Source organism: Sipha flava, unplaced genomic scaffold (assembly GCF_003268045.1).
Source record: "Sipha flava isolate LNK unplaced genomic scaffold, YSA_version1 258_pilon_pilon, whole genome shotgun sequence".
NCBI classification, from domain to species: Eukaryota; Metazoa; Arthropoda; class Insecta; order Hemiptera; family Aphididae; genus Sipha; species Sipha flava.
The window spans coordinates 1,382,824-1,407,440 of record NW_020272917.1 but is presented as its reverse complement, the minus strand read 5'-3'; the positions used below and the strand labels follow the sequence as shown (position 1 = coordinate 1,407,440).

The 24,617-nt window shown below is 24.4% G+C and overlaps 1 protein-coding gene and 1 pseudogene across 1 annotated transcript; one reads left to right on the top strand and one right to left on the bottom strand.

Annotated features, from left to right (window-relative positions):
• Nucleotides 1–2,276: 2,276 nt before the first annotated feature.
• LOC112684926 lies at nt 2,277–3,994 on the top strand (annotated as a pseudogene).
• A 4,484-nt stretch (nt 3,995–8,478) lies between these two features.
• LOC112684884 (organic cation transporter protein) lies at nt 8,479–22,861 on the bottom strand. The gene is made up of 10 exons (XM_025556605.1): nt 22,578–22,861; nt 16,984–17,095; nt 16,326–16,488; nt 15,935–16,038; nt 13,227–13,384; nt 12,992–13,160; nt 12,657–12,902; nt 11,838–12,052; nt 11,588–11,769; nt 8,479–8,737 (listed from the first exon to the last, which is right to left on the bottom strand). The coding sequence occupies exons 1-10, from the start codon at nt 22,618–22,620 to the stop codon at nt 8,510–8,512; spliced, it is 1,620 nt and encodes a 539-aa protein (XP_025412390.1). The 5' UTR covers nt 22,621–22,861; the 3' UTR covers nt 8,479–8,509.
• Between the last annotated feature and the right edge of the window lie 1,756 nt (nt 22,862–24,617).

Below are 24,617 nucleotides of genomic sequence, written 5' to 3'. Positions count from 1 at the left end.
AAATAGTTAGGAACTCCTTTTATCATATTTTTCAAAGCATTATTATTTTCTGCTGTGCACTATATTAAGCACGGTCTAGACTCTAGAAATAATAGACATATTATTTAAGACCATGATTATAATATTGTTACTAAAAAAAGAATAACAAAAATGTATTTTATTCGTTTTTTCAGTAGTAATCACATATTTTTTTTTATTTATCAATATAATAATATAAAGTTCTGTATGGTTTTTAGGGGAGCTTTGGATGTTTTTGAAGGGACTTAGCCCCTCCATCCCTCCCTAATTTCGCCTATGAGTATATCTTAAATCGTGTTATAATATAACATGTAAACCTTAGATATAGGTTTAAGGATATCTTATATTTTTATGATGTAAACCCTCAGACTTGTATACTATCTAGATAAGTAACTTAGGACATTTATCATTGATAATGATGAAACCTGATGGGAGTGCTCTTATCATGCGTCCCTTATTTTCGATCAGCAAAAAACATATCAAATACTTGCTGGGTTCTATTCTTACTATTTCTTCAATAACACAAATTCAAATAAATTAGAAGACATAAAAGATAAATACAATAAAGGAAAAAAAATAATAAGAACATAAAGTACATATCACATATTATTAACCCATTTATTATCAGCTTTTCTTTTAGAGTTTTTTTTTTTTTTAAAAATCCTTAATAACTAAATTTAAATACCCTAAAGAAATCAAAAAATGCATTTATGACTTAAAAAACTAAAAAAATCCCCTCTCAAAAAATTAATTTAATCATAAATATACATTAAATAATTTTATTTTTGTACTAATTAAATTAATATTAAAATTCAGAAAAAAAATGTTTGTTTAACATGTGAAATTATTAAAATTTATATGAAATTATATGTAAAATATAAAAAATTTAATTTGACAAATCGTATATGTTGATGCTTTGTTAATGCTAATTAATGAATGTTAATACTATGTTTATATTTCAATGAAGTCAATTTGTTTAGTATATAATACGAGAAATAAGTTGAAGATGTCAAAAAATTAAAAAATGCATTTTAAACGTCAAAAATGTCCCAACAAGTATAAAATCCGTTTAAAATTCAAGAAATGCCCCCCCAAAAAAAAAAAAATGTAGTTACAACATGTAATACTTGAATCATATTTGTAGCTTGGAAAGCATCGTTTAAAACATTCCAAGAAAAATGCAAATTCATTGAAATCCGAGCTCAATTAATAACGATTAAAGAAGAATATTAAGGTTAGATATAAACTATTTTCGTTTATGTTTATGGGATAAATTATTACAAAACGATTTTAGTTCACCAGTGATTTTTTGTCTTATTATGTCGTAATTTTCAAAGTAAATAAACTAATTTATTTCTGTCCGTAATATGTATGAATTTCAATATAAAATGCTGATTAGTGTTTACCTAATATATTACATGTATCACAAAACACTTTAATTCCATAACTAAACTAGGAATATATAGGTTGTTAATTATTTTCAATTTTTAAAAATTTTTGAAAAACTAATTAGTTTATACTATTATTATTTATATAAGAAACCAACTGTATACGAAGTTTCTGCATTGTTGGAAGAAGGAGATATTTTAAACAGTGTAAAAGAAATATTTATGGAGCCACCTGAAAATGCAAATAATAAAATTACTGATTTAATGAAATTTTAGACTTTGGTCATAAATGGGTTAAGTAACATTTATTTGGTTAATTGACTTCGTTTACTAACAATATTTGAAGTTTTTGTTTTAGCAATATGATGTAGTCATATCTTAAAATATTTTTTACACATTACTGTAACTAAATCTAATCTCCGATTTTTTAAAAATGAATTATTGGAACACATCATAATTTGTAAAATATTGTAATAATAATCATAATTTTTGTTTAAAATTATTATTTTCCAGATAAACCAGATATAATAGAAGTAAAATAGAAAGTTAGTTTGAGTAACCAATTTTCAATATATTTAACTAATTTGATAACACTATTTGAGTTTTATTTTTTACATAATATATGGATAGGGTCATTTATAGGGAGTGAAATCTAGTCAAGACGAATTAAGGGGGGGGTCTGGCCGGGGTGGCTGCCTCGGGGCCCAAACAATTTTAAGCCGATACACATTTTTAATCATACTAAAATTAATAGTTTTGTAGACATACATTTTATATACCTACCTATTAATTTTATCATTTTATAATGCAATTGAAAATTTGTGAAATAGTTAAAAAAAATGTATATTTTTGCGAGCGGCTTTGTAAAGCATGTTTTATCAAAAGGCCCATATAAAATTTCAGCCTCAAGGCCCAATAGGTACTTAATCCGGCCTTGAATCTAGTAGTATAGGATGGAACTCGAAAAGAAATTGAAGTGAGTAGATCAGGATGGATCCAAAACTGAAGCGGGTGTAGGTGCATTTGTATACTCCACTAATATAATAAAAATGTTGAAATTACCTGACTTCTTCTCTATATACACAGCAGAAGCCTATGCGATCTCTCAAGCACTCAAAATAATTAAACAACTTAAAATAAACAAAGCACTTATACTAAGTGACTCTCTAAGTTCTATAAACAGCATCTGTAATATAAACCAACCCATCTTATCCAGAATAATACAAAATCAGATTTTTATACTAACAGTCATAATCAATATGTCAAGCTTGTATGGATTCCTAGCCATGTTGGAATCCATTGCAACGAGATAGCAGAAACCTATGCCAAAAGAGCCATAAACTCTTCCGAAGCAATTTAAACTCAAATTTGTTTTCTGAGTGCCATCAAGCGAGCCATACAATCTCTGATACTGTAACAGTGACAACACTGTTGGTCGTTGCCACAAACTAAACGAAATGAAACCTTCTATTAATCCTTGGACAACCCTCACAACTAAAAGGCACCTCGACGTCGTAATCAACAGACTTAGAATAGGCCATACTTGGTTTACCCATGGTTTCCTCATGAGACTCGAGAAACCAGACCAATGTATTAACTATGGGGAATCATTTACAGTTAAACATATCATCCTATACTCAGTGCTCTAATTGGGGGGGGAGTGCACAAGGGGAAGGAGCTCCACTACTATTTTTTTTTTTTTTTTGCGTACCCCAACTATATTTTTTCACTGGAACGGGGGGACGTCACGTTCATCCTAATTAATGTCCAAAATAATATTTATGTGAATTTCAATTTATGTCAATTGGAAAATGAATTTTACGATTTATAATAACAAAACTATTTTTATAATTTAAGATTATATGGTGGTTATGATAAGGGACATCGTCGTTATTTCTGGAAAAATATAAATAATAATTTCTGCGAATTTGGTGTATTATACTTTATATATTGTACGGTTTGTTATTAATATTGGCGATCGACAATATCGTCATTTCGGAAAAAAATAAATGCCCTCACCACGACTTTAGACTAATCTTCTAAGGCCGTGGCTCGCACTAAAGAGTAAAAATAGATAAAAACAAATATTAAATATGTGATTATATCATTCGATTCGTGAGACTGCCTGATCGCTTACAATTACTTATGTTAATTATTATTTTATTTTTATTTTCTATTGTCACATATAGGATATTGGTATTGCTATTAAAATATATTATATTTGGAATTTAAATATTTGTTTAGCTGAAAAATGGTATTCAAAATATATTTAAGGTTGGTGGAAGGAGGAAGAGGGACGAAGCCCCCCATGGGTCTGTGTCAAATAATTGCGCACGTGGAATGCAGTTTTCAAATCGTTGGACTGAGCTCCTTTACTTAATTTTTCCCAATTCGAGCACTGCCTATATTGTCACAATTATGCTGACACTAGAACAGCTCTGAATATACCGGCTCACCTATATAAAGCACTAGGACCTGATGAAGTTCAAACTTCAACAAAATCATCACGTTCTTAAAAATTATCAAACTGTACACCCTTATCTAATTTTATCTTATTCTATTTTGTTCTGTTTTCTCTTATTGTACCTTATAAATTATCTAAGCTAAATTTTTTGTTATAATTTTTAATTGTATATAATGTACAATGTATAATGTAATATTAATATGGTAAACAATGTAAGCCAATAACCTTTGTCGTTGAGGCTTTTTATTAATAAAAAAAAAAAATAATAACAATTATGTACTGATGTTTAAAGATATAATTAAGATACAATAATGGTACATTTTATGACATTTTACCATACTCAAATGAAGTCCATAAATTTGAAACACGATGTGGAGAAGTTTATATTTTCTCGTACACCTTCTCTACATCGTAAGTTGAAGATATACCTATTTTTATTTTTATTTTTTTTATTACCCTTTTATTATTCCGTAGATTGGTAACCTACATAATCATACATACAGTACTGATGAAGTACGTATGTAAGTACGTAAGTACGTATGTATATAGATACTATATTTCTTTACATACATTTCATTACCTTACTGAAGAATCGTTTTAACAGTGATTTACGAATTTCACAAGATTTCGCAATTCTTTGCTCTATCAATTATTATAATTATGTGCATAATGATTGTTAAATCGTTTTATCTTTAAACATATTATTGGTATATGAGTTAATTGAATGTTATGTTGAATAGCCAGCAGAAATGTAAAAACTACTTTAATTTAAAATAGGTATATGGTTTGATTAATAATTAATTAAATAATTTAAACAATTAATATAATGATTGCATTTGATAGTTTAATTTATGAATTATTTAATTAATCATGATTAAATGGATTATTTAATATAAAAATAACATTTTTTATATTTTATATTCAACAAGAAAAAACTATCAATTCATATATTTGGTGTCGTGCCATTTAGACGCGGAAATTTCGACGAAATACAATTTTATGTGTGTAATATTGTGTACGTAGATATCATTATTTTGACAAATGTTAATCTGACGCGTTTTATTATATTTATCTAATAACAATAAATAAACAAAGATATTAAAAACATTAGGTATTTTATTGTTAAAATAATTGAATTTTAAAATTGTTTGTAAAAATGTAAAAATTAATATTGAGTGAGAAAATTATTATTATTTATACCTACAATTTTAAATTGTAAGCAATACCTGTTTATATATTATATTTAATGTTTATAACCTAACCTGTTTATATTTAATCAGTGGAAAATTTTTCAAAATTATTGATCATTTTTAATATTCTTTTTAACGAATCTGTATACTACTTTTTTTTTTTTGTATCACATATCCGGCTAGTAATTCTTCGTTTAACATTTTAGTTAAGTTGTGAAGTCTTTTTAAAGTATCTATGAATTTCAGTGTGATCGGTTTTGTACTATTCATAAGGGTCGAAAATGAGGGGATCAGTACATTTTTCCGACATTCAATTGCCCGACACCATTTGCCCGAAACTACACTTGCCCGACAATCTCAAATTTAACATTTATTTTTAATTATAAATGAATATGTGTCAAAATATTTAAAGTGTTAAAAATTATTCAAAATATGAATAAAATATTATATTATATTATATTGCGTTATTTACAAATTATTGTTAAATTTAAAATTATACTAATAATAACACACTTGACCTTATTATAGGTATTACTTTATACTTTCACATAGAACGATAATATCTATGATAAAATATTCGTCTGATTTAGTTTTTTTTTGAATTATTGTATATTAATATTGCATATTTATAAATAATAATAATAAAATAATGGAATAGTAATAAAATATTGTATATCAGTATGACGTACAGTAAAAATATATAAAATATGGTGTCGGGCAAATTAAGTTGGGCAATTGAAGTGACATTCGAGTGTCGGGCAAACATATCAGATCCGAAAATGAGTTATGCCATCTCTTTATATTGTAGTTGGTCCTAGGAAATTATCTTAAATTCGATTAAAACTGTTTTAGACTTCAATTGAGAATAATGGAGCTCGACGTCTTCTTCTTCTAACTAAATTTCCTATCCGAAAACCAATTCGATATCCTCAATATGTTTTGTTGATAACCCATGATTTTGTATTTATTTCCAAATTCCCTGACTGAAGTGGAAAAAGCAATAATGTATTTCTGTTTGAAATATTCAATCGAAATAGCATTCGTCACTGTTTTTTCAAAGTAGGTTGTATATGTTTTACGGCATACATGGGAATTAAGAGATTTAATTATTTAAAATATTTTTATATAAGTTATTTTTATTTATTGGGAAACAACAAGTATACCATTGGTATTATTTCACATGAGTATACTACATGTATTGTATAAGAATATTATAATAAGTATTGTTATAATATTACAATAAGTATTATAATAAGTATTGACAAGATGAAAATTATTGAATTCGATTAAATTTCCAAATTTTTTTCTGTAGAAATATATAATAAAACGCGTCAAAACTGTCTTACATTGATTACATACAACTTTTATTGAAGTATTTTCTTATCGAGCGATGCTATGATTGTATCATAAAATGCATCGAATTGATCGTCGAAATGATGATACGTTGAAATTGAACACGTCGAAATGTATGCGTCCAAGTGTCATGGTGTTAAATTGACCGCGTCCATTTGACGCGCGTCCAAATTGCCGCATCGAAATGACGTACACTCCATATCTTTCACATTTCATACTTAATTGACAGTTTGACAAATAAACTATATAACTTTTAGTCACATTCTTCTTACAGAGTTGTAAATAAATTTGTAGGTGTTTTTTTTTTTTTTTTTTTTTTTTTTGTACACTTTCGTTCTCTCGATGAAAATCGAACAAATATAAATCTAAATATTTTGAAAAATTGAAATAAGTGTTGTATATAACCACATACACGAATTTATTTACATGAAATAACATCAAAATCTGATTTATTTAATGTGCTTTATTTAACTATGAACATGTATTAATTCTTCCGTATACACAAGTTTACTGCAAACGAGTGTCTTCAAAAATAAACATTTTGAAAACATAACTCAAGTCGTCTATCTGTCGAGAAAATCTTGAACTACTAATGTCATTATGTATAAAAAATAATTTAGTTAAATTTATAAAGAAAATATGAAATAATTGATTAATTAGCACCATCTAGTTCATAATTACGCAAATTATTAATTTAATTTATAACATAACGAACTTATATTATTTTAAGTAAATTTAATCAGTTTTATTGCTTTAAATTAGTTGATTGTTTATACAAATTACTTAAAAAAATTAATAAAGTTGACAAAAAAATATTATGTATTAATTAACATTTTGCTGAGATAGACTTGGTAAAATAATTTATTATGATAATATTTGTACATTTTAAACTAAATTGACTCGATGGATATGATTTAATTGAGGATGGGTGTAATTTACACCTCGTCCAGCATTTTATATTAAATAAACACATGATTAAAATATGTTTGGGTCCTCTACAGGACAAAATAACAAATACAAAACAATATAACCTATGAACGTATAAACAGAAATAATATTATTAAAATGTGTAGAAGAATTTGAGCGTAGTAACAATAAATTTTTTAGTAGATAGTTATTAAATCTTACCCCAATATGTATGTTTTCACCAAAAGGGACGTCATATGAAAGAAAAAAAACCCTAATATAATGTCTTTTAGGAGGCCATTAATTTTTAAGGGCCAATCATAAACCAGACGGAAATTGTCATATGAACAGCCATATAGGTGTTATTGAAACTCAAATAAAGAAATCATTCTAAAGTCCACATGGTTGAAACTTAAAATATGTTTTTTTCATATTCACTATTGAAACAAAACTCTTTACATTATTGTGTGTAGAGAGTAACCAATTTTTTTAAAAGTCTCATGTTTCATTTAGTTTTATAAATTAGTTTGAAATAATATTTATTTTTAAATTATTTCAACACAAGTAGCTCCGGTCAAAGTATCAAACGTTGGTTTAATTCATAGACATTATGTATTAAATTATTATGAAACAAACAATACATAATACTGAATTATTCACAGTCACAAATTATATCTCACTATACAATAAATTGGTAATACACTAACGAATATGATAAAACTGATAGTTGTTATAAATAAAGTCAATTATACTGTGTAATCTGAATACGCAAACCCAAAAAAAACATGGCCTCCATCGTCTTTTCAAATTAACATAAAAACAATGATATTTAAAATACACAAATACTTAACATAATAATTACCTATGATGATTATTTCATATTTATATTTATCGCTCAATATTTTAAATATTGAACTTTTTAAAAAATAAATGTTAAAATTTTAAATTACAGAACTATGCTCTTTCAGAGTTTTTTTTTTACATTTTTAACGTTTTTATAAAACTAAAAACCATTTTTTAATTTTTCATTGGAAAATTTTTTTTGAATAAACGTATATTGAATTCCTTAAATTAAAATTAATATTAATAAATAAAAAATGTAAATTTATATCTCTAAAATATACATTTTAAAAAATATTTTACACAAAAACAACTGAAGTTAAAATAAATGATTACAAAGCGGTTTTATTTTATGACTTGTAACTTTCTAGTGGTATATCTTTTTCTTTCGACAATTTTTTTGAACGACCAAAACATCCAGTTGAGAAACATGTGTCACCTTTTCCGAATTCTTCACCCTCTTCCATGGTTTGGGGCATTGTTGTATCAAGTGTCTCGGGAAGTAGAGTACTCAAAATACCACTTAAAAGTGTAACTAAAGCAAATGTTATTGTCGGAGCTTTTGAATCAAAGGAATCCTAAAAAAAAACAATAAACATTAATTTTATTTTAAATATGTTAAAGTGTTAATTTCAAAGGCTAGAATTTGAGTAATTAAATTTGCTGTTAGCATCCTTTATTTAAAATGATGTTCTTCTTTCATTTTGTTGAAAGAAGTATATTAATTTCAAAACTATTAAAAGTAAAATTCATTTATTTATAACTTCTTCAGGAAAATCTGCTTCAAGTTTTGCTATTGGTTATATGGTTTAAACGATATTCTTACTCTATATTATTTAACTTTAATCAAATACATATTCAGTTCTCCCACAAAATCAAGAGTTACCAGTTAAAACAATATATATAATCAGGGTCGTGCCTAGGGGGGTGCGAGAGGTGCGAGTACACCAAGCTCTATTAACACTGGTGCGCCAAAAGCTTTTTCGTAATCTAAGTAAAATGACTAAAAGTTAACCATATTATTTAATTCAAAATATTTAATACGTTTAAAGCCATGATCTTAACGCGTAGTCAACATCATTAACATTATCTTGATCGGCGGTGTTGCTAATTTATTTTTAGTATTGGTATATATTTTTGCCTCGAAATCGACGAGATGACAAATTAACAATAATATACCATTTATAAAACTATTAAAATAATAAAAGATTGTAAAGAGAAATCAGCCTCGTGAATGAAGAAAATAATTAGAATGAAAGCAGATTTTGAAATTTAGAATGCTGAAAGTATTGAATGGATTATAGAAAGACTAATTAGGATATTGAGCTTGGTAGGTAAGGAAGGGCAGTCAAAGAAAATATAAGATAGAATATAGATTTTTTTTTTTAAATGGAGTGTGCAAAGAAGGGAATAGTGGCGCATCTTGATGATAATTTATACTAGGCATGGTACTGTATATAATATATTGTATATATTTTGTTATAATTAATTTTTAAAATTATAAATTTATAATACAGAGATTTTTTGTAACTCTTAAGCAGTATAGTGTGGGATTATCGAATTAGAATATTATTTTTATAAACAATTATTTAGTTCATTTTTCTGAAAATTTTGATATATGATAGTCAACAGTTAAATCTGAACATTTGAAGTTATTCAAATGTTATAAATAAGAACTTATTATGTAAGAAAGATTGGGTAAAATTTCCTTTTTCTTAGAATCATTGATTATGAATATTAAATATACTAGTATTATTGTTATATACATATAGTATTTATAATTAATAGTACAATGTTCAAGAACTATTATCGTAATCACCGTAATTTTCACTATCATACATTTGATACACAAATTGAAGGTGTAATTCGCAATGTTTGGCGGGGGAATGAGAATAAGCAAAAACTAACCTATGACCGGTATTTATCAACACTATTTTTATCTATAACTTGTATCGATTTGTACCAAGTTACGCATAATATTATATTTGTGTAATCTTGGAGTTATAACGACAAAATAAAAACATTCTAATTATTGTACACTTTTCATAAACAACTATAAATTTGAATAATTCTGTAATAATCCAAATGTTGATTATGCTAACAATCATCAACAATTACAGAAAAGTTTGCTTAGTAATATTTTTGGATAAAAAATAAAATAATATTCTTTTTTGAAATTAAAGTTTTTATTGAAATATGATATTTCGTGAGAGATACGCTTAATTTATGTATAAGGATATATGATGTCTAGATATCTAAATATATAGTTTCTAAAATTAGAACTTAAAAATTTATAATTTAAGCACATAAATGGGAGATACTTAAAAATCACTCTGTATGGAGGATACATGACGTTTGTATACATCACAGAAATATAGTAAAATTGACAATTTTATGAAAAGGAGACCATTTCATGAAATGTAAACGTTTTTTCACACTTTGTGAAGTAAGAAAATATTTCACAATATCCAATATTTTTGGTCATTTTTTCATAAAATGGTCAATTCAATTAAACATTTCTTAATTTTTTAAGCTGTGATAATTTATATTATGGTCATTACTACATGCGCTACTTAAGACGTTTTATATTTATTTCAGTTAAATACTCTACTGAATTTTATTAGCAGCTATTAAGTAATACAATTAGATGTATACGATTACATGAAAATCTAACATTTTTTGATTTTTATAGTTTTGACATAATGTCATATCAGCATTTTTTTGATACATTATATTCAATAATTAAGTATAAAGTTGCTTTAAGAAACATTATATTGTAAACTTACACACACAATTTTCACATTAAATAAAACAGTCCAGTACTTTTTTATTGAAATAAATAAGTAGATGGAAGAGTAACTTAATATAAATAGCATATAAAACATCTTGTGTGGAACACGAATTGATGTATCACATTGTAAAAAAATTAGTTACACGGTGCAGAGTTGGAGTAACGATTTCATGAAATGATCAATTTTATTAAGTGGCTACAACAACATACAAAATAAATAATAATGAAAACAGGAAATCTTACACATTAATGGTATGTTTTAACCAGAGTTTAAAAATAAATACTTTGATTGGAATTGAAAAATTTATATTCTAATACTTCCATTTTTATGTATAAAAAAATTAATTAATTAATTAATTTTGTAATAATAATTGACATTTTTTTAAAACATACATTTTGTTATTTAATTGACCATTTTGTAGAAAAGTTAAAGTAACAAAAATTCCAATATTTTTTACATCTCACAAGACTAATTATTTCCACTTTGGTTGTACTTTCTTATTTCATAATTAATTTGATAATCAAGTGTCTACCATATAAATACACTTAGATACAATTTTAAGTTAATTTAAAATATATCTGTAATATAATATCGTTAATCTCCTTTAAATTGTTACTTATAAAATTTTTTACTCACCAATAGTGTAACCAAAGGAGTAAAACCTCCTGCTAAACGAGCAAACATGCTTCCTAGTCCAATGGCAGTATTTCGAACCACAGTAGGATAGAGTTCTACTGTATAATTATATATGATAGCAAATGCTCCGGCAATGCAAAACTTTCCAATAAACGCAGCACTAATAGATATTGATTCTGATACTATATATTAAATTGAAAGAAATTGTTAGTATTTAATATACACAAAGAAATTAATGAACTTTGTTTACTCATAGGAAGGAAAGCAGAAGCTAATAAAGCGGTTCCTCCAATAATCATCATAGAGCTGTTGAGAAATCGTCTTCCTAAACGATCCATTGCTAATGTTACAAATATATAACTTGGCATTTCAACTCCGGCCATCACAAATAACATCAAATATGGATCACCTTTTAATTTTCCAGTTTGGAATGAAATACCATAGTACCCAAAACTAGCAGCAAACCTAAAACGGATATTTAATAACGATAATAATAATATTGGTGCATGTAAGATGTAAATATAAATCATAATATTATATAATACAATTATAAAAAAAATAAATTAAATAAAAAATAAAAATTGGTAAATGATTAATATTCGTTAATTTTTTGATTTTTTCCAAGACAAAAATATTGAGTATTGAGGTATCAATTATAATAATAATTATAATAATAATAATTATAATTATAATTAACATAATAGTCGATATGAACTAGTATTGAACTATAATAAATTCCAAAACAAATATAAATCATCACTTTCAAGAATAATTCTGAGCAGAAATACAATTTATGTTTTATATAAATATTCTAAGAATCTAAATTCTCTCATATTGAAGCTAACCAAAACTTAATTAAGTTCTTTTTGAAAAAATCCCACGAATATTTGTTCTTCTTACATGTTTTAGAATTTATTTCCCTAGAAACTGCTAGTAATATTCAAATATTCAACTGTATACTCAAAGTTATGGTTATGTAAAAAATATGATAACATAAGAATAAAAATATCGATCTTATAAAGAGTTGAAATCGTTTCTAATTAATAATGGTTACTTGTATGGTTTTTACCAAAATAAGCAAATGTTCATTGTATTCTTTCTCAGGTTTGGAGTTTTGAACAAATCTAATATTGAAAACGATTGGACGTCTTGGTGATTTTTTATTTCGCTGCCATCCTTGTCTAGTACAACTTGTTCTTTTTCTAACGGTAATGCCAGTGTCTTATTATTAGTTTTCAGTGCTTTTTGTATTATATTAAATGCTTCTTCTTTTCTTCCTTGTCCCCACAACCATCGTGGAGACTCGTCGATTAACCTGTTTATAGTGTTTGAGTACATAATATAATAATATGTATCGTATCAGTATGATAACATTTTTCAACAAAATCAATTAAAATTACTTACCAGTAATGAGGAATTAATAATAAGCTATGTAAGCCGTATATAATTTGAAGTAAAAATATGTCTTTGATAAAATATCCCCATACGGATACGCCCATAATACCAAGAGCAAATGTCGCTTGGAATAAAATCCCACAAACAGAACGCTTTGAGGGTCCTACTAACTCCGTAGCTAAGAAATTAATATTAATAGGTACAGTTAAATAATAAGCTTCAACATATTTTTACCATAACATACTCAAAACAAATCCTGATATATAAGATCCAGACGAACCAAAAATCCCATACACAAATGTGGTTGCTATAAATATCCAATATTCATGAAGAAATGCAACCCCAATTCCAAGAATCAGTTGTGCTACAGCTGAAATGCAGAAAATTGTCTTACGGCCAAATCTGTTTAAATAAATAGCTTATGTTAATTCAACTCTACATAGAGACTAATTAATTTAAAAAGGAAATTATGTATAATAACTAAGAAGTCAAGTAAAACTTAATGTATAATTACAATAATATGATTCAATCTATTTCATATTGATTATATTTATAATTAATATACATTTTTAATTATTAAATATAAAAACATAAAATAGTAAAAACATTTATTGCCAATTCAGTCTTAATTTCTCAATATTTTGATTCTTTATATTTTTATGTTGACATAGGTATATCTTTTATAATAATGTATTTAATATTTTAAAACTGACTATATATTTATATATAATATGCTCATTAATTTGATAAAATAATTATTTAACTTATTTAAATGATCTTAATAATATTCAATGTACGTTTTTGAAAAAATATCTCAAGGTTCGGCAAGTTAATGATATTTTTTAACTTAGATAAATTGAGTTAATTGATTTCATGTTCAATTAAGTTAATAATTAAGTTAATGCACATGAGAATTACATCAGTAAAGTTAAAAATTAAGTAATTAAAAAATAATTTAACTTAATTTCAATTAATAAGTTAAGTTAATTACTAAAATAAAAAATAAAAATATTTACATTAAGCGCTGATATAAGTGATATATATATTAACAATTTACAACTAATCTTATTTAACATTAACGATAACGAAAATGCAAAAAAATCTTATTAGACTCTAACTAGAGTAGAAAAGTATACATTTCTTCATTGGGATTGTTTTTAAGCACTTAAATGTCAATTTTATGGTAATTTATGTATGGTTTGTTTTTATTAATTTTTCATACAATTCACATATGATAAATATAATTTAAAAAAAGTATTCTTTTTGATGTTCAATAACAGTATGAAAATTAAAAATAATTACTGCAGCTGAAAGTGTAACTATAAAATTATACAGGCAATAAATGTATGTATTAGATACAAAATATTAAAATAAATATATAATGTTATTTAATTGTATTAAAATTTAAACAAATAAAACAATACAATGGATAGGTTAATGAAAATACCTATTGAATCTCAGAACAATATTCGTCTCAAAATGTTAATCAGATATTAAATTTCTTCTCTAATTCAATAATATTTAATAATATTAATCTTATTTAATAATATCATAGATTATGAAATATTTCTAATAATAATTGAGTACAATAATTGTTTAGTCATTGATAATGGTAATGTAATTCATGGGTGACATGTCTATTTTTACTCAATAGTCTTAAGACGGGTGAGTACCCTTCCCGAGACCGGCGGGACCCCTATTAAAAGTTAATACCATAATAAATATTATAGTCTTATCTAAAAGTTCTTCAATTTTTTTATTTTTATAATTTTCTAAATTCTATAAACTTGCTATTGAATGTGGCATTTTACAAAAATATTTTTCTGGTCTTGAAAATGAAAATGAACTTAATTTAGATGAATGAAATAATACGTTAATTTCAAGTTAATTTGTAAGGAATTAGTTAAGTTAATAAATCAATTTAATTTATCAGTAATGAAATAAGTTCAATTAATAAGTTGAATTAACTTAACTTTTAACTTATTAACTCGTTAATGCCCAGGCTAGGTTATATAACTCATTGTCCTATTGCTAAAGACACTTTTTTTTTGCTTTATAATTTCATAGCCTATAAAATGATTCTCTTCCCATTATAATTTATCGGATATATTCCTAATATTCGATATTTTACATGGTTACATTCAAAGCTCAGAAATATTAAGTTTAATTGGATTCAGAATCCCTAGATATAATTATACTAAATTTCGAACAATATTTTTAGGGCCTGTTACATTTTATAAACAAAAGTAAAATTATAAATACTATGTATTTTTACAAAAAATATATAAATTTAATTTTCAGATTGAAACTTGATTATGTTTATTATTTGTGAAATAAATTGTGTTCAATATGTTTAATATGAAAATAGCACGTACAAATAAATACATACGTTTTACATTTATATTACGATTTATTATGCTCAAAAATATTTATTGATTTATGCAATAAAATTCAATTAAAAAAGTAGGATTGACAAGGCATAGAATGATGTGATATATTAATAAACCACGATCGTCTTTCGGTGATGTATTACATATAGAACATGTATCATATCTATCATTATTAGTTTTTGGATGGGTGACCCGAGAATTTAGCAATGAAACCATGTTATTTTGCACATGTGTTCCATCTCACCAATAAACTAGCAAAAAAAAAAAAACTATATTATTCTCAATACACCAAAACATGGTCAAAGAAACCACGATTCAAATTAAATCATAATTATTTATTCGTTCTAGTGTACAAATGAAGTATACCTATGTAATTAAAACACAAAGATTTAATTATTATTACTTGTATCGAAATTCAGTAAAAATAAATCTATATATTTATGTAAGGTTATCAAGAGTATGAACGATTATTTAAGGTTAATTAACTAAATTGTGCATATGAAATTTAATATTTTATTCATCTAACATCATAACGTATATATTGTTAAATATATCAGCATACTTATCAGCCAGACTGCCAAGTACAACTGAACCGGTAAACACTCCAAGCATATAACTCATCCGTGCAAGAGATCCCATCCATCGGTTATCGCAAATCATCATCCACTATATAAAATGCAAAAAACACTCATAATTTTTACATAAATAAATATTTTTATTTTTTATTTGTATAAAGTGAAACATAAAGAATAATAAATGCCTTACAAGTTTAAGAAAGCATCTAAAGTAGGGTTTTGCATAACGTACTTTTGTAAATCAATTTGTGTTACGATTGATTACATTTACGTTATTTGTTTAAATTAATTATTTCTATTAATTGTAGTCGATAATTCTATATTATATATAATTGCTTAAAATGAAATATTCTTAATTAATCGTATAGTTGATTTTACCTCTGTAGTTCTAGTATCTTCGTAGTATGTTCTATCAAATATCCATTTTTCACAAGCCACAGTTTCGTTGAAATCATTCATTACTTTACACGAATCATTAAATATCTCAGGTGTCGCAAACCAATTTGTCATATTTGATTCAGGCTGTATCGTATTAGCACAACTTTAAACATAAATATATTTAAGTTTAATTTTTGTTATTAATAAGTTATCTTAAAAAAAGATTACTTAAAAAATGTATTAGTCCTATTATACTGCTATAGTGCTTCAATTACAATAAAACTCTTATAATGTAATGTATATATATTATATTTTTTAATTACATATACACATGATTAGCATATCGATTTCATATGAAACACTAAATAGTTTTCATTGCAAATATTTATTTACGAAATTCTATTTTTTTTTTAAAAATTGCATTAGAAAATAATGAAATGTGTTTTAATAACTAAATACTGAGTATTATAAATGGACCAATTTTAAATCAAAATAAATTTTTTTAAAAGGAAATTAAATTTTTAAATATAAATATAGATATTATAATATTATGCAAATATTTATAAATTATATTTGTTACATATAGCCTTTATTATATTTAGAACTGTTAAATATAAATATTATTAAATAATATATAGTGAATATTTTTTATAAATACATATATTGAGGTTCTGCAGCAACGGTAGCTAAAGTCATCATGTGTAGTCCAGCAGTGAATGCTGACAGTAGATGTAGTAAAAATTGTCTACATTGATAGGTTCCGAAATCTCCTAAAATCATATACAAACACGTTTTAAAAGAATTCATTAACAAAAAAATATATATATATATATAAAACATATTTGGCATATTTTAAGTAGATATGTTCGGATATAATTATAAATTACACGTTGTACATGTATATTTATAGGTAGGTTCTATTATAACAAGACAAATATATCTTCTCATAACGGCTTTGAGGAAAAAAATATTCAATGAACAATAAGTTTTTAATAAATATATGTTAACATTTTTGATCAGAATAATAAAATGTTGGTAGCCATAAAAATAAGACGGTTTATAATCCCTAAAAGAATTTCTATTTATCTACTGTAAAGGTACATCATGTGTTTCCATTTTTTCTATAGTGTGATTTATTTTTATAATTCGAGTTTCATAGTTATATAATAGAATGAGAGCAAGGACCTTATTCTGGTTCTGTACAGGGAAAAGACAATCTAAAATTGATAAAAATAATATTTTATTTTTATTTTATTAAGAAAGATGTTCATTGGTTCAAAACATGTTCTAAACGTTTGTTTTGTACATGTCATTCTTTGAACAATTTTAAATAGGTATTCATTTAAGTATTTTTTGATAAATAATGAATTCTGACTAACTTATAGATAGTAGCTAAATGTAAATATATTTTGCTATAAATATTACGTTATTAAAATTATATTTTAACATAGATACAATTTATTTTATGTTATAATACTTAATAATATTTGTTTGTATATATCAATCTATAATAATATGTATAGATTATATTAAGTTCTAAACTTCTAATTATATTTTGAGATATAATAAGTACCTAATGATAATAACATAATCTTTTTAACAGTAAAAATTTAAATCATGATTATATTTATTTATTGATAAAATTATAGTAAACATTCAATAGTATTAGAAACTTCAAATAAAAACGTTAGATAATGAAAATCACATCATATTAATTAATATTTAATACATTTTAAATCCCAAATCCATGAATTATTATAATATTATTATTCTTTGTTTTATTAGATTTGTATTATTTCATCTTAATAATTATTTATAAAAATTATATAACTCATAAATGAAATACGTACTATAATTTCGTAGTTAATATATCAATATGTAAATCAACGAAATATTTTTCAATGTATTTCAGATATATAAATTTGAAAAATGTTCAATATATTCGATTTTTTCATTATTTTATATTATTTACTAAATTACGATTTTTAATTGTATGTTAAAAATATTTCTGTATTAAAAAAAAAAAAAAAAAAAAAAAAAAAACTACGGGTAAAAGTATTAATAGTAGGTATTAACACATATCTTGTACATTTTCGTATATACTTTTAACATTATTTTTCGTTGAATATAAATGCTTGTTCATAAATTTAAAATTAATAAATAAATATAAATTATTCATTAGTAACACAAAAAAGAATATATACATCTATTTTGCAAATGTACAAAATAACCAAATCAATTATTATTATTAAAAATTACAATTTTATAAGGCAATTTTTTATAAAATATTTCTTTTTATAATCTGAATGAAACGAGAAATTCATTGATTTTACCATAATGTTCTTTTATTTTAACTTTGTATACATATATTTACCAGTTTTTGACAAAAGTTAATTAATTTTTTCCTCGCAACTCAAAAAATAATTATTATAAAGTTAACATTTTGATTTAATGCTTATTTTAACGTTCGTATATGGTATATTTTCAAAAGATTTCAATTTGTTTTGAACAGTTTAGATTTTTTTGAAAATTTCATTTCATTGTATGAAATTTTAACAAAACGATAAAATCACAAAAATTCTTTACTTTTTTATAGTTAAAATTCATAAGACTTTCCATTTTTATGATAAAAGTTTAATATTGGATAAAAGATTTTTCATTAGATTTCACTTGTAGCAAAAAAATAAATAAATTACCAGAAAGTGTTAGAACCAACATAAACAATAATTATTATTGGAAATACAACCAGATCCATTTTAATTTTTTCATTCAGATTTTTTTTTTTCGAAAGCAATGGTATATTAGTTTCAAGATTACAAAATACCGAATATTGGAATATCATTTACCTATTTTTGTATTCAGTAGTGTATTTTCATATTTTTTTTTTTTTTGTTTTGAAGGAGGGTTCAACATTTTCTAAAAGTTGAATAATCTTTTAATTAAACATTGGTTTATTATAAAATAGTGGTAACACGTAAAATCCTATATGTAGCAAGTTATTGATAACTTATGAACCTAATATCTAAATATTTTTTTTACTAGAATCTAGTAAATGTAAATATTTTATTATTATAAATTATAATACATTTCAATTCCACCGTAAGTATAGATTTAATTTTTATTTTTTTGATCCTGTGGAAAGTTAGCTCGAATCCTTCCAAAATACACCACTGTTTTTATATGCATACATTTTTTTTTAACTATATTTTTTGATAATGAATAATTCACTTTTAAATTTAAATTACAACTCTATAAGTATGAATGAGTGGGCTGTTGTTGTTCATTAGTACAATTCATATTCCAAGTTTTTACTAATAATTTATGAAGAGTTATAATGTATCATACACACATAAATATATTTTTACTTCACGTTATGTTTATGTTAGATACTTAAATATATCATGTCACTAAAATTTTAAAGTGATTAACAAGTAGAGTAGTACGTCCCTGATCACTGTTATAAAAATAAATATACCTTCATTTTTCATAAATAAGTGGAAACAGCTTACTTATACATTAATATTTATATTGATTAAAATTATGATATCTTAGACTTATGTGCTTAAGTCCATGACTACTATATTGTAAATTTACTTGGCACTCAAACATTTATTTTTAAAAGCCTATTTTAAATATTATTATATTTTAAAATAATTTTTGATAACATTAACAATTAATCTCATGTAGTCAATATTATAATATTTTAGAAAAATATATTAAAAAGACGTCATCTATATTTTTGTCTTCTCCGTCTTATATTAGAGTTTGTAAATATAATAATTTTGCATTCAATAAAATAGAAAATTTTTTAACACGAATAAATAATGTTAATAAACATACCCAGAGTATTCCGAGATGCAGGCACGCGTCAGTATTTTGGCATGGGTATGTATACATGATTTACATATGTATATTACTCTCTTAGTGCCATTGACCTTCACAGAATAATATTTGTTTTATAAAATTTGCGAGAAAGTTTTTAATTTCCAAATGTTTTCATGATAACTATTACGAAATATTTAAAAGGATTGATGCATGACTTTTTCAAAAGAGTCGTCATTTCTAAAACGCCTTTATCATGTACCAACCATATAGCCGGGACAACCGATAATTATATTTATTTATGAGTATACGAGCCTCAAATCATCCATTACCTTTAACTATTACATTGATTCACAAATTTTTCTAACAAAGTTATAAATTATAATTTATATTTATATCTATAGACTAATAAATTAACTGTCTTTTGATTAAAAACACCGGTTATCTAGTAAAATTTAAGCAACTTCAAAGTGATTAAGTTTATGTCAAATATTTTAGCTTAAAGTAGCGAAAAACATATATTTAATAAATAAATAAATATATATATATAATATTATCTTGAAACTAATAATGGAAGAATAAAGAAATTTTAGTAATCGTTATAATTGTGTAAACGAGATTCAAAAAATATTTAAACAAATAGTTTATCAATGATATACTAAACTCAATAATATAGTTTTATATATCTATAATATGTTGTTATATTTAAATTAAAAAAAATTAAAAATTATAGGTAGGTGATTAACTAATCTTTGAACGTTTTAACTTATAACGGTAAACAAACCTTAATAAAGGGGCTTTCTCATAAGAAAACAGAACTAACCCAATACTTCGTAACAATGGTCTATTGCAAAACGTCAACAGATGTATTTCGAATTATTGTTTGTTGGGGCATATTTGGCTTCACACCATATATATGGGATGAATATATTATGCTATATTCAACGATCAGAAATACATTAAAATGTTAAAATTATTATTAGTTAAATTTAACTAAAAATAATAGAATACTATAATAAAATAAATTATTTGATTTCAATGAAAATAATATTTCAAGTAGATTCCAATTATAAATATTTACCTACATGATTTCCTTATACACTCAAATTAAACCAACAAAATTTAATTTAAAATTTATATTGATTTTTAAAAAAATTCTTTAAATTAAAACCTATATACAAGTATATTTTGGATTTTTATAAAATTGTAACAGCTTAATAACCTTCGATTCTGTTACGAAATCTAAATTTGCTTAAATCTATTTGTTATGTAGTAAAATTAATAAAAAAACTATGGATAACTATTATCATTTGATAATACTTTTACAAAGGTATCCAATGTAGATAAGGTTTCCTTTATACATATATTCAATATGGTATAGAAGCCATCAGTTTTTATTTGTAATCATTGGTCATATATTACAAAACAGGTTAAATTATAAATTGTTGTATATATATTATGTATATTTTATCATTTTACGATGTACCTAACACAATGTATACCATATGAAATAAATGTATCATTATAGTGGCGAAGCCTTACTACAAAATTAATTATTTTCTATTCTTCTTTAGATGTAACAAAACATTGATTTAAATTTGATTAATGTAATTTTTGTGTATTTATATTAAGAACACGTGTTCTAGCAATTAAAAATTAAATTTAAATATATTATGTAGATTATAAACAGAAATAACTTATCATTCAAATTAAGGTCATTAATACGTGTTATACATTATTTTTTTTATATTTAACACATAATTCGATTAATCATAAATGTATAAGGTACGTGTAAAGATTAAAATATAGTAATATTGTAAAATTCATACAAAATTAATCGAATAAAATGTGAAAGAATACATATGTATTATTAACCTACAAGACCTTAATAAATATTTTTAACACATTTAATGTTTTACATTAATAATTAATTAGGTTATTCCTACTTACTGGTTAATTTTTGAATTTCCTATTTGAAATTAATATTGAGTTTTCAATTTTTACAGCTACGTTTTATTGATCAGTTATTAGATTTTACAGCAATATATAAAATAAATAAAATCTTTTTAATCCAGCTACATGTTATAATAACTTAAATATCCAATTAAGTTTGAACAATTTATTTTATGACACGATAAGATTTAATAAAATAATTTATAAAAAAATAATATAAATATGAATTGCTTTAAAATAAAAAAAATTTGAATTAAAGATTTATACATGTTAATATTATAAAATGCGTATTATACATACATCTTTTTGGTAAATTTAAATATTAAAACTATTTAATTGTTATCGATATTTATAAACGTTCATTTAAATTAAACTGAAATTCTTAAAATGAAAAATTAAGAGTAAATCTTATTTTTTTTTTTATTTAATTTAATTTATAAACTATTAACATTTAAGTAGTTAGCCATTTTTTCTTACCTAATTTATCCATAAGCATATCAATGTTTACACTTTTTTCCATTTTTAATGCACTATTTTTACTACGTTTAAAAACTTAACCTTAACTAAATTAATAAAAAAATAACAATATAAAATAATTAGAAATCATAAACACACAAAAAAATTCATTTTTAAATATTACAGGGGAGAGCGCGTTAAGGGAAGTTGTTTTGAGCGTAACAATAAAATAGAAACTAAAATAAAGCGCGAAATACTAAGTCTGCACTGCTGCCATGCCGTACTACTTAAGAGAACACATGGTCTTGAAATATTTACCACCATACATTAAGCCAACTGTGAACTGATACATACAGTATGATAACAGTTTGTATATACAGAGTGATTCATATAAACCAAGGCAGTGACAATATTGGAATATCAGTTTAATTTTTTTTTTATACAAACTGCTTTAGGTTATGATTTAAAAAATAATTTTACACTCCATTTTGTTTCTAATTAATTAGTTAATTATTTAGTTAAGTACATTATTTCCTTATTGATTCTAATTTTTAATTTAAAATACTTAAATAAATAATTATCTACATAAGTACTATTATTTGTAATATTGTATATAAATGTAACATCGGACTATTAGGTTTACTGATTAGTAATTACATAATAAGTCTTGATTAGAGGAATAAGGAGGGAAATAAAAATATTATCTATTTATACTTTTCAGAAAACTCAGCTTCTATACTCCATTAATTTAAATTTTAAATTATTTATTAATTTATAAAACATTAAGCCAATACCCATTATTAATATTAATAACATATATCAATATTTTTTGAGGAATATTGTATTTTAGAATATACAATTATTGTTGTATTCTGTATTTTCGAAAGAGTTATTATGGCTTTAACTCAAATATGGTTTGACATTTTTAACATTATTTTTGCAAATAAGAATAAAAAATAATTTAGCCACATTTAAATTAGATAGAATTAATATTAAATATCTTCTAAAATAATCAATTTCATGTAGTCAGTGATTATTCATTATTTTTTCTTATGTATATCGTATATATATATATATATATATATATATTAGACAAACGTAAGAATCTTAAAATTAATATTTTTATTTACTAAGACATTATATCTCTAGTGAACTTAAATCTGCGTTAAATCATTTTTTGAAAGTAATCTAATAATAATTTATCATGGTATTTAAAATTTCGTAAAATGTTTACTTCAGTGATCCAGCCTAGTTATATTAAACGATTTCCCATGTCTTATATTTCTTAAATGAATTATAATAATTTTATATCATTAAAATTTCAATAATTTAACTCATTTAATATTTTATAAAGTATTTAGTAATGAAAAAGCTTAAAAATTAACTTTAGGTATCTGATACAATTAGGATGTTTACTAAACAATATTACTTGTAGCTCAAAAGATTTGATTCACATATACATTTTTTTTTTTTATTTTATTTAATTTTTTTTTAATGTTTCAGTATTATATGTTATTACAATTTTATAATTATAATTGTATAATTATAATAATTAATTAAATATGAGACCATTGAAAGAACCAATAAAGGCCCACCACTAGCCGGCTTGGGAAGCTAGAATAGTGGAAGGGACCTAACCCCGGGTTGACCCATCGACGTCAACTAAAAACCCAGTCGGTACCACGGGAGAGGGAGCCCCACCGCACGCCGGACCGGCCTAGCCGCTCCGGACCCGGTGCCCCCAAGGTTGAGAAGCCTAACTCGGCTGAAACGTGGTGGCAGTGGCACAGCGCAAGATAGTAACAAAACCACAACACCCAGTGTAAATCGCGGGTCCCAACACGGTTCTCGTGTCCGCGGTTTGAAAGGGTACGGGCGAAAGCTCGGTGCTGGTGGTCCTTGCGACGACCCGGGCTCCTTGGTCATACCTCGGGGTTCGTTCGACCGCGCTTCTTGAGTAACGCCTCGCGTTAATAGAAGGTGTGCGGGCGAAAAGGATCTTGCGAAAGAACCAATAGCATAATAATCATAACAATAGTATTATTGTTTGTAACTATATTT